The sequence below is a fragment of the Microcaecilia unicolor genome, chromosome 9 (assembly GCF_901765095.1).
Source record: "Microcaecilia unicolor chromosome 9, aMicUni1.1, whole genome shotgun sequence".
NCBI classification, from domain to species: domain Eukaryota; kingdom Metazoa; phylum Chordata; class Amphibia; order Gymnophiona; family Siphonopidae; genus Microcaecilia; species Microcaecilia unicolor.
In genome coordinates, this window is record NC_044039.1 from 15,339,759 (window position 1) to 15,352,853 (window position 13,095).

A 13,095-nucleotide genomic window follows, 5' to 3' on the forward strand; every position below is an offset into this window, starting at 1 on the left:
CAGGCAAGAACCAGTGCATGCCATTTTTGTACAAGAAATGTGTTCACTCTCTATGGCTCTCAGTAGTTAGATATAGAAGATGCCTCCTGTTTCTGTGCACTTTTTTGTACAACTACCTTAGGATGCCAGTATACAGCTATCCTTGCACTCTTGATTGTGTCCTTTTTCTCAGAAAAATACAGAAAACTGAATTTCTGGAAATTTTAGTGAAAATAGTTGGTCCAATTTCTGTTTGTCAATTTTGCATGTAGCGTGAAGCATATAAGCAGACTGCCTTTGAGACACACAGAGGGGCATAATCGAACGGGGACGGCCATCTCTAAGGGCGTCCATCTCTAAGAATGTTCCGGCGAAGGGGCGGGTAAACCTGTATTATTGAAACACCGGGGTCAACAATCTCTAAGGTCGACCATCTCAACATTTAGGTCGACCATCTCTAAGGTCGACCTAAATGTTGAGATTTGGGCGTCCCCGACCATATTATCAAAACAAAAGATGGACGCCCATTTAGGTCGACCTTAGAGATTGTCGACCCCGGTTTTCAGCCATAATGGAAACCGAGGACGCCCATCTCAAAAACGACCAAATCCAAGGCATTTGGTTGTGGGAGGAGCCAGCATTCATAGTACACTGGTCCTCCTCACATGCCAGGACACCAACCGGATACCCTAAGGGGCACTGCAGTGGACTTCACAAATTGATCCCAGGTACATAGCTCCCTTACCTTGGGTGCTGAGCCCCCCAAATCCCCCCCCAAAACCCACTACCCACAACTGTACACCACTACCACAGCCCTTAGGGATGAAGGGGGGCACCTACATGTGGGTACAGTGGGTTTCAGGTGGGTTTTGGAGGGCTCCCATTTACCACCACAAGTGTAACAGGTGTGGGGGATGGGCCTGGGTCCGCCTGCCTGAAGTGAACTACAGGACCCACTAAAAACTGCTCCAGGGACCTGCATACTGCTGTCGTGGAGCTGGGTATGACATATGAGGCTGGAAAAATGATTTTAAATATTTTTTTGGGGTGGGAGGGGGTTGGTGACTACCGGGAGAGTATGGGGAGGTCATCCTCGATTCCCTCCGGTGGTCATCTGGTCAATTCGGGCACCTTTTCGAGGCTTGGTCGTGAAAAAAATGGACCAAGTAAAGCCGACCAAATGCTCGTGAGGGACGCCCTTCTTTTTTCCATTATTGGCCGAGGACGCCCATCTCTTAACCACGTCCCCATCCCGCCTTCGGTACATTGCCTACACACCCCCTTGAACTTTGATCATCCCCGCAATGGAAAGCAGTTGAGGATGCAAAAAATTGGCTTTCGATTATGCCGATTTGGGCGACCTTGGGAGAAGGACGTCCATCTCCTGATTTGTGTTGGAAGATGGGCGTCCTTCCCTTTCGAAAATAAGCCTGACAGTAGCCCAGAAGCCAGCAACACAGGGACATTCAGGGGTTCTTTTACTAAGCAGCAGTAAATAGTGGGCATGTGGTTTTGGCATGCGCTGGGCCATATTTTACCATGGCTGAGAAAAAAAGACACATTTCAATGAGGCAGTAAATGGCCGTGTGCTAAAATTAAAAGTAGCACGTGGCTAGCACTGCCTGAGCCCTTACCACCACCCACTGACCTAGAATTAAGGGCTCACGTGCCACTCACATGGTAATCATGCAGTATGCACCAATGTGGCCATTTTTTCCCTGCGGTAGTGCTGATTTGACTCACGCTACCCATGCTTAAACCCTACCACTGCTTTGTAAAATGACTCCTTGGTGACAGAATGATCAGATACTTAGGACCCAGATGACAGGAGTACAGCATAGTGGATAATTGCACAGGAGAGGCCATGTCTGTGCAAATATTTTGTGGTGGGCTGTTTCAGATAATCAAAATGTTGACTTTATGTTCTAGAAATGTAATTTTCTTTTCATACAATAAGAGTATCACCACCTAAATTTCCGGAAATCACTAAAAACAAACCTATTCAAAAAGGCATACCCCACCGATCCAACATAAAAGACTGAATACTTGCAACACAATGAAACCAAAGCTCGGAATGGACATAACTTAACTCTTCCTCCATAAAATCCCCTAACGAGTCCGTCACACATGACCCTTATACTACCACAATATCACCTGTATTTGTTCATACCGGAATTGGTGAACGCTGATATGGTACTATGTAAGCCACATTGAGCCTGCAAATAGGTGGGAAAATGTGGGATACAAATGTAACCAATATATATATCCTGGATTTCAGCACCTAGGACAGCAACAAACTGATACTCAAAAGTTTATGCCTCAATAATCTGTCATTTTTGTTAACTGAAACTATGGCAGAGATTCGTTTGCGACAATGTTCAATAGCACAGGTGACAGTAAAAAATAACCAGGTATGTTTATCTGATTAACCTTACCCTGGGTATTATCTGATTAAAGTTTTGCTGAATATACTCAGCTGCACTTAACTAGATAAAGATATCTATCTAACTTTAGGATTGTCCCTTCCAGTGATCAAAGTTGTCTGGTTGTTTGGGGACCAGAAAATCTCATTGCACTTTGGGAGTTATTACCACAGAAAGTGGGGGTCTGTGTTAAATATTGTATATTAACAGTGTTAGCATACTGTTAATAAAAGATCCCTTTTGGTAAAGTCTCATTGCCAGCTAAACCAAAGCTTTTAAAATCTCCCTGGCTCAGCTGTTAGCCACACAAATTTCATCTGACAGCTATCTTTAGCAAGCCAAATTCTGGGTCAGGGAAATAAAGTTAGCTAATATTCATTTCCAGTGAAAGCCCATCTTAGTAGGCCAGTTCTAAGCACTACAAAAGCATGTCTAAATCTGGTACCACGTTCCCTCCTGTCAGAATTTAAAAATAAAAGTACTGGTGACTCTCCTCACTTTCTTCAACCAACTCCATGATATTTTATTTCGAAAAATGTCTCCACAGCTTCTCTTCAAGCCCTTTCACTCACCTGACCTTATTTTCTTTTTAAAGATCCATCACTTCCTCTCTCTCCCACCCACTCTTCCTTCACAAAAGGACACAAAGCTCCTAATTCTATAAACTTGGATGTCCAACTTTCTGGGTTCAGTTAGTGTAAATACTCTTGCCTAAAAGTAGTTGCAGATCCCAGCATTAAATGCTAGTCTGTAAATGGTGCCTAACTTTGAGTGCTGTTTACAGAATAACGCTATTTTTTAAATACAAATCTTTCAGCGCCATTTATACAAATTTAGTCCTTAGTGTACATTCAGCATAACTATCAATTAGACGATGATTTATAAAATTACCTCCATGGTGGGAAGACCCCATCACTATTTTTAGCCCTAAGGCAGCAGTCGGGTCAACAGCATTGCAACTCTATGGCTTCCCTACACCATCCTGTTTCAATAGTGAGTTAAAACTTACTTTAATGGCATGGATTGGAATGGAGGAAAGACAGCAGCTAAGACATTAAGAACATAAGAACATAAACATTGCCATACTGGGACAGACTTAAGGTCCATCTAGCCCAGTATCCTCTTTCCAACAGTGGCCAATCCAGGTCACAAGTACTTGACAAGATCCCAAAGAATAGCAACATTCCATGAAGAACCCCAAAGAGTAGCAACATTCCATTCAGAATCTCAAATAATAGCAACATAAGTGCATAAATGTTGCCATACTGGGACAGACTTAAAGTCCATCTAGCCCAGTATCCTCTTTCCAACAGTGGCCAATCCAGGCCACAAGTACTTGACAAGATCCCAAAGAATAGCAACATTACATGAAGAACCCCAAAGAGTAGCAACATTCCATTCAGAATCTCAAATAATAGCAACATAAATGCATAAATGTTGCCATACTGGGACAGAGCAAGGGTCCATCAAGGCCAGTATCTTGTTTCCAACAGTAGCCAATCCAGCTCACAAGTACCTGGCAGAAACCCAGTTAGTAGCAACATTCCATGTAGAACCCCAAAGAGTAGCAAGATTCTAGAATTCTAAAGAATAACAAGATTCCATGCAGAATTTCAAAGTGTAGCAACATTCCATGTAGAACCCCAAAGAGTAGCAAGATTCCAATCAGAATCCCAAATATATAAGAACATAAGTGTTGTCATACTGGGACAGACCGAGGGTCCATCAAGCCCAGTATCCTTTTTCCAACAGTAGCCAATCCAGGTCACAAGTACCTGGCAAGATCCCAGAACAGCAAAACAGATTTTATGCTGCTTATCCTAGAATATGCAGTGGATTTTCCCATGTCCATCTTAATAATGGCTTATGGACTTTTATTTTAGGAAGTTATCCAAACCTTTTTTAAACCCTGCTAAGCTAATATTCCCATTAACATGCTGTATCTGCAAAAAGTTAATGTGGGAGCATATACCACCTCCTTTTAGGTGGCACTAAGGGCTCCTATGTTAACTATGCATTAACCAGTTAACACGTGTTACTCAGAACACACTAGCTGGTTAACGCTTCCACCCCTCACAGGAATATGCTTAAAAAATAAATAATGCTCAGTTTAGCCTGTGAAAACAGGGAAATACCTCAAATTGCTTTGACACATTTATGCAGTAGCCTGTTCTATACTTACTTTAAGGGCATTATCTCTGCATCTCAGGCTGGAACAATCCTTACAAAAATTTAAGGAAGGTCTGAAAACATTTTTATTTAGGGTCATCTGAGGGGAGACATGATAGAGGTATATAAAATAATGAGTGGAGTGGAACAGGTGGATGTGAAGCGTCTGTTCATGCTTTCCAAAAATACTAGGACTAGGGGGCATGCGATGAAACTACAGTGTAGTAAATTTAAAACAAATCGGAGAAAATTTTTCTTCACCCAACGTGTAATTAAACTCTGGAATTCGTTGCCGGAGAAAGTGGTGAAGGCGGTTAGCTTAGCAGAGTTTAAAAAGGGGTTGGACGGTTTCCTAAAGGACAAGTCCATAAACCGCTACTAAACGGACTTGGAAAAATCCAAAATTCCAGGAATAACATGTATAGAATGTTTGTACGTTTGGGAAGCTTGCCAGGTGCCCTTGGCCTGGATTGGCTGCTGTCGTGGACAGGATGCTGGGCTCGATGGACCCTTGGTCTTTTCCCAGTATGGCATTACTTATGTACTTATGTACTTATCTATAATATGTAATTCCAGCAGATAGAGTGGTGCTGTTTTGCTTCTCGTGCACCATCCGGTGATGGACAGGAGCGCCATGCTATCATTCTGTCTTCATCTGTCCTCTCCTGTTGATGCTGTGCTTCCTTTTCTTATGCACTTCTTAGAATATTATATAAAATTTTGTAAACTGCATAGAAGGTCTACAAAATGAGTGGTTTATCAACTGTTGATTAAACTTGGTAAACGTGTCCCCCTGTGATTTCTTTCACTTTCAGAATTCCCTAAATTTGGATTAATCCACCGAGACGTAGAACCTGGGGTGCTGTATCTTAAAGAGGTTTTCCTGAAGGGAACTTATTTATTTCATTCCGCACAGTATTCTGCTTCCCCGCTGTCTCAGATTTATTTTTGACAAAAAATCAGTGTGGCTTTATGCTCACTGTTCACTACAGATGTTATCACATAATGATTCATTAGTTTCATTTCATTGTTCCTCTGAGTATGAATGCAGAGGAAACAGTTTTAAAACTCCCCAGCTCAAAGATACATTACTTTTTTTTTTTATGAAATGATTACATCTTCACTGCAACCCATTAACTTGGTATTACACTCGGTACAGTGTGTTCTAATGTCTGTGCATGCTGAAAATGAATCACCGCTTATTCTTTTACAAAAGTACACAAAACTGCTAGCATGAAACTCAGATGGACACAAATATATTTACGAGCACTATTATCCTAGATTCAGATTACTCACTGATTCAGTAAGCATTTGTTACCATGTAGCCATACCACCCCCCCCCCCCCCCCCCCCAGAAAACACCAACCCTGTATCAGACGTTTTTCAAGAATTAAACATCAGAAGGCTAATTTTATGACTGGGTGTCTAGTTTCAGGTGGCAATGACACACTTGTTTCAAGCCTAAAAAAAGTAAATAGGGATGCATCCTGATTAAAATTTGTAATCACGATTAATTGCACAATTAAAGGTACTATCTTTATTTCCCACTGCAGCTCCTTGTGGCTATGGGCAAATCATTTAACCCTCCATTGCCCCAGGTACAAAAAAGTATCTGTATATAATATGTAAACCACTTTGACCTGTAACCATAGAAAGATGGTACAGTGCAATCCGCTTAAGTGCAAGGGTCTGGGACCAAAGAAATGCATGCAGTTAACCGGAGCGTGCTCTTAACCGTTGTGACCCAAAGGAGCTTGATATCTGATAAACATATGTACAGTACTGTTTATCATACGTACAGTATACTGTCTCCGTTAACTGACGTTATACAGTCTCCGTTAACTGACGTTAGGCTTACTTGAAGTAATCAGTCATAGTCCACTGTACACTCTTGTGTCTGTGAGTTCCACAGACTACATCTGCCAGACGGTAAAAACTGTCATATCACTGACATCCAGTGGCCTCCAGATAGGCCCGCACGGTGTTGAGAATCTCCAGCGCTCTTGCAAAAGTGACAGGAGGTTGTTGAATTTCATCAGCATGTGCCTCGATGCTCATTTCATCATCTGTTTCATCATCAGCCGTTGCCTGCGTGTAGGCACATATCTGGACATCAGTGCTGTCGTCATCAGCTGTTTGTAGATTGTAATCAACAGCTATGTAGTGATGAAACTCCTCTTCAGTAACACCGGCTGGGATGTCAATAGCTGCATCTGTTTCGTCCCTCTCCACATCCCTAACAAAGCTTGCCCACTTGTAGCAGTTCACAATGGTTGCCTGTGTAACATGATTCCAGGCTTCTTTCTGCATATGTAGGGAATCCAACAGTGATAGATTATGAGCCAGTTAGACAGCCTGACATCATCACTGTGTGCAACACAATTATCACAAAGCAACAAAATCTGACACTTTTGTGCCCACATTCAAGTGTCTATCTTCTTTAGCCACTGCTTCCAAATTTCCCCAGTCATCCATGAATTTGCATTAGCCTCATATGACACAAGAAGTCGCTTAACATTCTTGAAGCAATGGGGCTGTTTGCTCTTTCCAATGACGAGTGGTTCCAACTTCTCACTTCCATCCATATTGCAGCAAAGGAGGATCGTGAGTCGGTCCTTCGACGTTTTACTTCCTGTAGTTTCAGCTTGTTTGAATACAAGTGTTCCATCAGGAATCGCTCGCCAGTAGAGACCATTTTCATCAGCATTGAAAATGCCACGAGGTGCAAACTTGTTCAAGATGGTAGGAAGAACTGAAACAACATGGCTGTATCTTGTCTTTCTTCCTGAGGTGGCAGTCAGTCAAGCTATTCACAGTTATGACATCTAGTGTACAGTACAGACCTGCATGTTGTCACGCCAGCCACTCTTGCCCCTACCAGCATTAGGTAGCTAGTGTTGGTTTGGGCTGCTGATTTTAATGTGCGGTAGCTGTTAGACTGTATCTGTGCTAATGTCTATGACTCGGTAAAATGCACGCTATGTACTTAAAGCTGCTTAATAAAAGAGTCTCAGAATTCCTTTACATGATTTGATACATACAAATAGGTCTAGTTTTCAAAAGACCCACAATAAATGCATATATTTTTATCAAATTAGACTAATTTATATATGTTCTTTATGCTGAACATCAGGCTGCTTAGACGTTTTGAGGATAGCATCTGGAAAATGCCAATTTAATAAATATGGTTAAACAGTACATTTACCTAATAAAAGCCACCAAAACAGAGGGAGAATAAAGAATTAAAGTGTTCGATGGCAGCAGTTGAACGCTGCAAATATCAAAGACCTAACAGTCTTGAAAAAAGATCATATAATGTTAAGCTGACCCCCCAGTAACATTCATTTCCGCTGTAGACTTGCTCAAATGCAAGCAACATCATTAAAACAATGCATTTAATGAAAAACTTTTCAAAGGAGGTCATTTAATAATGGTTGGTGTTCTCTAAGGTCATTAGCTTGCACTATCTGTCATAGGTCCCATTTTATTCCTATCTGTTCCGCGGCAGATAACACATGCTTATGTGTCTAGGCCAATTAAACCACGAACATACATTTACAAGGCTAAAAGGTGAGAAGATGATGAAGGTATTGAAAATCATGGTGGAAAACCACGATGCGCTGGATAAAGCTAGTTGACTTCAAGAAAGATTACTATTCTTCAAGGACTCAATCATTACCTTTTTATGAGTGAAAGCAACACTTCGCTTGCTCTGTAAGACAATTCTGAGGTCTTACTAGAAAGTTAAGCCTGATGGCAGCATCATATCAACCAGTGGCGTTCCTAGGGGGGCTGCCACCCGGGGCGGATTGCCGATGCACCCCACCCCCTGGGTGCAGCACCCCCCCCCGATGCAGCACGGACCCCCCCCCCGGCAAAAGGACACCCCCGCGAAGACCCCCCCCCCCCCCCCGCCGGGTACATGCCGCTGGGGAGGTGCCGCGCACGCCTGTCCTACGTTGTTCCATGCTTCTTCTCTGCCCCGGAACAGGAAGTAACCTGTTCCGGGGCAGAGAAGAAGCATGGAACAACGGAGGACAGGCGCGCGTGGCACCCCCCCCAGCGGCGTGCACCCGGGGCGGACCGCACCCACCGCCCCCCCTAGGAACGTCACTGATATCAACTATTACCAGTGTGATCTAAATCAATAGGAAACACCATTATTAACCAAAGGGGATGTATATATTCTTTAGATCTTATCAACAAATGAGAGCGGATAAAGACCTGTATGGTCCATCTAGTCTGACCAACAAGATAAACTCATTTTACATGGTATGTGATACTTTATACCCGAGTTTGATTTGTCCTTGCCATTCTCAGGGCACAGACTGTAGAAGTCTACCCAGCAATGTTCTTGTACTAAGTTCTGAAGCTAAAATCAAAGCCCCTTAAAATTTACACTCCAGCCCATCCCTATCTATTCAGTCACGATCAGGGCATAGACCGTAGAAGTCTGCCCAGCACTGCTCTTGTACTAAAAGTTCTGAAGATTCTGGAATCCTAAAGAGTTACAAGATTCCGGAATCCCAATTAGTAGCAACATTCCTAGTAGAACCCCAAAGAGTAACATAGTAAATGATGGCAGATAAAGACCTGTACGGTCCATCCATCTGCCCACCAAGATAAACTCATTTTACATGGTATGTGATACTTTATACCCGCGTTTGATTTGTCCTTGCCATTCTCAGGGCACAGACCGTAGAAGTCTGCCCAGCACTCTTCTTGTACTAAAAGTTCTGAAGCTAACGTCGAAGCCCCTTAAAATTTACACTCTAGCCCATCCATATCTATTCAGTCACGACCAGGGCACAGACCGTAGAAGTCTGCCCAGCACCGGTTTTGCTTCCCAATTACCAGCGTCACCACCCAATCTCTGCTAAGATTCCGTGGCTCCATTCCTTCTAAACAGGGTTCCTTTGTGTTTATCCCAGACAGTTGCCAATGAAGGGAAAGTTTCGTATATTCTCATGTAGGTGTAGATATGTCAAAATAATAAGCATTCAAATTTGCCTATCCTCCTCCTCCTCCTCCCACTACTTTTACTATCCATCACGTCTCTAGTGCTAATACCCTAGACGTATACAGTTATAGTTTACTGCTACTGAGATATCACTAATAAGAAAAGTGACTATCAAAAACTGTGAGATCAGGCATAATAAAGGACAGACAGTTATCTACAGAAGGAATGGATCCTAAGGAGCTTAGCCGAGATTGGGTGGCAGAGCCGGTGGCGGGAGGCAGGGATAGTGCTGGGCAGACTTATACGGTCTGTGCCAGAGCCGATGGTGGGAGGAGAGGCTGGTGGTTGGGAGGCGGGGATAGTGCTGGGCAGACTTACACGGTCTGTGCCCTGAAAAGGACAGGTACAAATCAAGGTAAAGTATACACAAAAAGTAGCACATATGAGTTTATCTTGTTGGGCAGACTGGATGGGCCATGCAGGTCTTTTTCTGCCGTCATCTACTATGTTACAGATTAAAATGGGTATCTTTTCAGATATTTGGTCTTAATCATTTTTTTCCATTGGTCTCTCAGCGTCTTCATGTTACCATGGGAGATAGCTGTTATATCTGGCTGATTTAAAATGAACCCCCATCCGACTATCCAGCTTTTTGGCTGAATGTATATGGTTACAAAATAGGCAGACTGAGTTGGGTGTAGGAGATGGGACCGACAGAAAGATCAGTATCAGAGCAGTTCCAATGCAAAACTGGATAAAAGAAACCCATTAAATTAACTGCTTACTTTTGCTGCGCAACCATTTTTGAACTTCATCCCATCCCTGCCCCATCCCCATGGGTTCTGTCCCTGTCCCCACCCCATCCCCATGGGCTCTGTCCCTGTACCCACCCCATCCCCGCAGGTTCTGTTTCTCTCCTTGTCCCGTCCCTGTGGGCCCTGTCTGTGTCCCCAACCCCACCCCATCCCCGCGGGCTCGATCCCCACCTGCAGAAGCCTCAAACACTTACGATTTTATATTTAAATCTTTATATTAAAGTATAAAAAGGAACAATGTGCTGTGCAACTGTTGTCTATAAATCACAAACAGAAAACAATAATAACAACAAGCTACTATAATAACCCCCCTTCCCTCACCACCACCCTCTACCCTTCCAACCCCAACAATAGCTGACTTCTACTACCCTACAGAATCCTAATCCTCCCTGTTAAAATGTCCAGGGGTACAAAATACCCTAACGGGGGAGAAATATGCCCTATGAAGCACCGATATGATTTTTTAAATCTGTGGCTGAATAAGAAGTCATCAACAATCTCAGGGTTCAGTCTAGCTCTCCTGTCTTCCACAGTCCTTCCTGCAATAGAAGATGTCTTCTTAGAAGATGTGCTGGTAGCAGGATGTACAGGATCCCCCATGCGTGTTTCCTTGTTTTTCCAAAAAAAATCTAAATATCATTGTCTGCATCACTCAGTTCATTAACGGGCTTCAAAGTAGAAAATGACACGGGGACAAAAGTCCCCGTCCCCGCAGACTTTGTCCCCACCCCATCCCCATGGGCTCTGTCCCCGTCCCAGCGCTTACCGCGGGTCCCTGTCCCTGTGTCATTTTCTACTTCAACTCTTAGTAAATTAGACCTTTCTAGTTGCAGCTTAATTATGCCAATGGTAATAATAATAATAATATTAAATCAGCCGGTAATGTATTAATCATAGACGTTGCATTGAACGGCAATTAAAAGCAGATGTCAAAGCATTCCATTTCCAATAAGTGCCAGTGACCCCAGCTGGACAACCGATTTCCATTGAAGGTTACAGTGGAACGTGTACGATCGACATACCTGCGGCAGTGCTGAGTTAAGCTGTCGCTGCAGTGAGTCTCTATCATAAATGACATCTTGGAGTCTTTGCTGCGCAAGCCCCAGGCTTTCCTGCGTCTCCCGAAGGGTGTCCAGGAGTCGATCCCTCTCATCCAGCATGTTCACCATCAGCTGCTCAAAGTGAGAATCCGAGTCTGACCCACTGCTCTGGGACCCCCTTTGACTCAACGGGGTGTCCTCATTGATAGTCGGCATTACCTCACACATCATTTCTGTAAAACATAAATGCGAAGAAGTAAAATACCGTGTGTTAGATGAACCCATTTTAGAATGCTCAGGCACTATTTGCATATGTAAATAACTGACTTACACATGCAAAACACCATCATTATCTACCTATCTAGATATATGGTCATTTTGCACTTGGTAGACATGGGGGCAGGATCGACTGGTGATGGCTCCTGTGCCTCTACCCCCAGGGATAGGTCTGGGGAGTTCTGGGGGAGGGGGCTGAGAGAGCTAATCCAGGGACGAGGGGCTTCTTCAGGGGGGAGGCTGTTCTTGGAGGGTGAGGGGGTATATATTGGGTCTTTCAGAGGGTGTCGCCCGAGTCTTGCTTGCTTCCAGGAAAGATTTTACAAAGAGGTGTTACTCTTTCAAATGGAGGAGGTTTGCCGTCTGGTGTGACAGCAAGGCCCTAGACTCTCTTTCTTGCGACACAACGTAACCAAAGACCATAATGGGCATATCCTAACTCTTCCTCTCCCTCTCTAAGCTCTCCCCAATTGTCTTTACCATACATGTACCTCATTCTACTATAATATCACCTTGATATTGTTCACACCTTGTATTTGTTCACACCGGAATCGGTTAACGCCGTTTACGGTACTATGTGAGCCACATTGAGCCTGCAAAGAGGTGGGAAAATGTGGGATACAAATGCGACAAATAAAATAAATAAATAAAAATAAATATCGTGGGGTCTCATCAAGGGGATCTTTGCTGGCATGGAAAATCAGGGGTGTGTGGAAGTATTAGAAAACCTCTGGCCCCTTTAACATGGCGCCCAGGAGCTTTGGGTCAATCAATAGTGGTCTCATGCTCAATGGAAGAGACTAATGTAGCTTGCAAAGTTGAGCACAAGTTGCCTTCAACGCGGGCAATCAGCACATGCTCAGTCATACTTCCTAGCACTGCTTCCTCTTGCTGGCTAGATCAAAGGACGGTCTGATCCCTCACCTGTACCTTTTATTATCCTTCACGCCCTCCTCCTCTTCCTTGCCCTTTTCCCTTTTTAACCCTTTCCTTACCTTCTCCCCAGACCTATTCTCTGTCCCTAGCTCTTTCTAGCCCCCTCGTCCCCTCCCTCTCTTCCCTTTTGTTCTAGCTGGCCTTCCGCCCGTTTGTAGACGGCATTCCCCTAGTGGGGTCTGCCTCTTTCTAGTCATTCACTATAGGCTTTATTAACCTTCAGTACTGAGTTATTGTGGTTTAGTGACACCACACAGTAAATTACTTTAGTAAAATGCAATATTTTATCACAGTTTAATAACTACCCTTCTAAATATTCAACCCTTGTAACTTCTAGTAATCAAACTGTCATACTAACCCATCTTACTTCTCTGAATATGTTTCACTGAAAAAACATAGACGCTTTTCGACTACTGCATCCCACTCTCCTAACCAAGTCTCAGTAATTTTTATTTATTTATTAGGATTTATTTACTGCCTTTTTGAAGGCGTTCACT

The 13,095-nt window shown here is 43.4% G+C and overlaps 1 protein-coding gene across 1 annotated transcript in view; it reads right to left on the reverse strand.

The window, feature by feature from the left end:
• Positions 1–11,617, reverse strand: part of PPFIA2 (PTPRF interacting protein alpha 2) — a 342,348-nt gene extending 330,731 nt beyond the window's left edge. The window contains 1 exon segment of the mRNA XM_030214146.1: positions 11,369–11,617. Within this exon segment, the coding sequence (XP_030070006.1) occupies positions 11,369–11,617 (249 nt within the window).
• Positions 11,618–13,095: the final 1,478 nt, after the last annotated feature.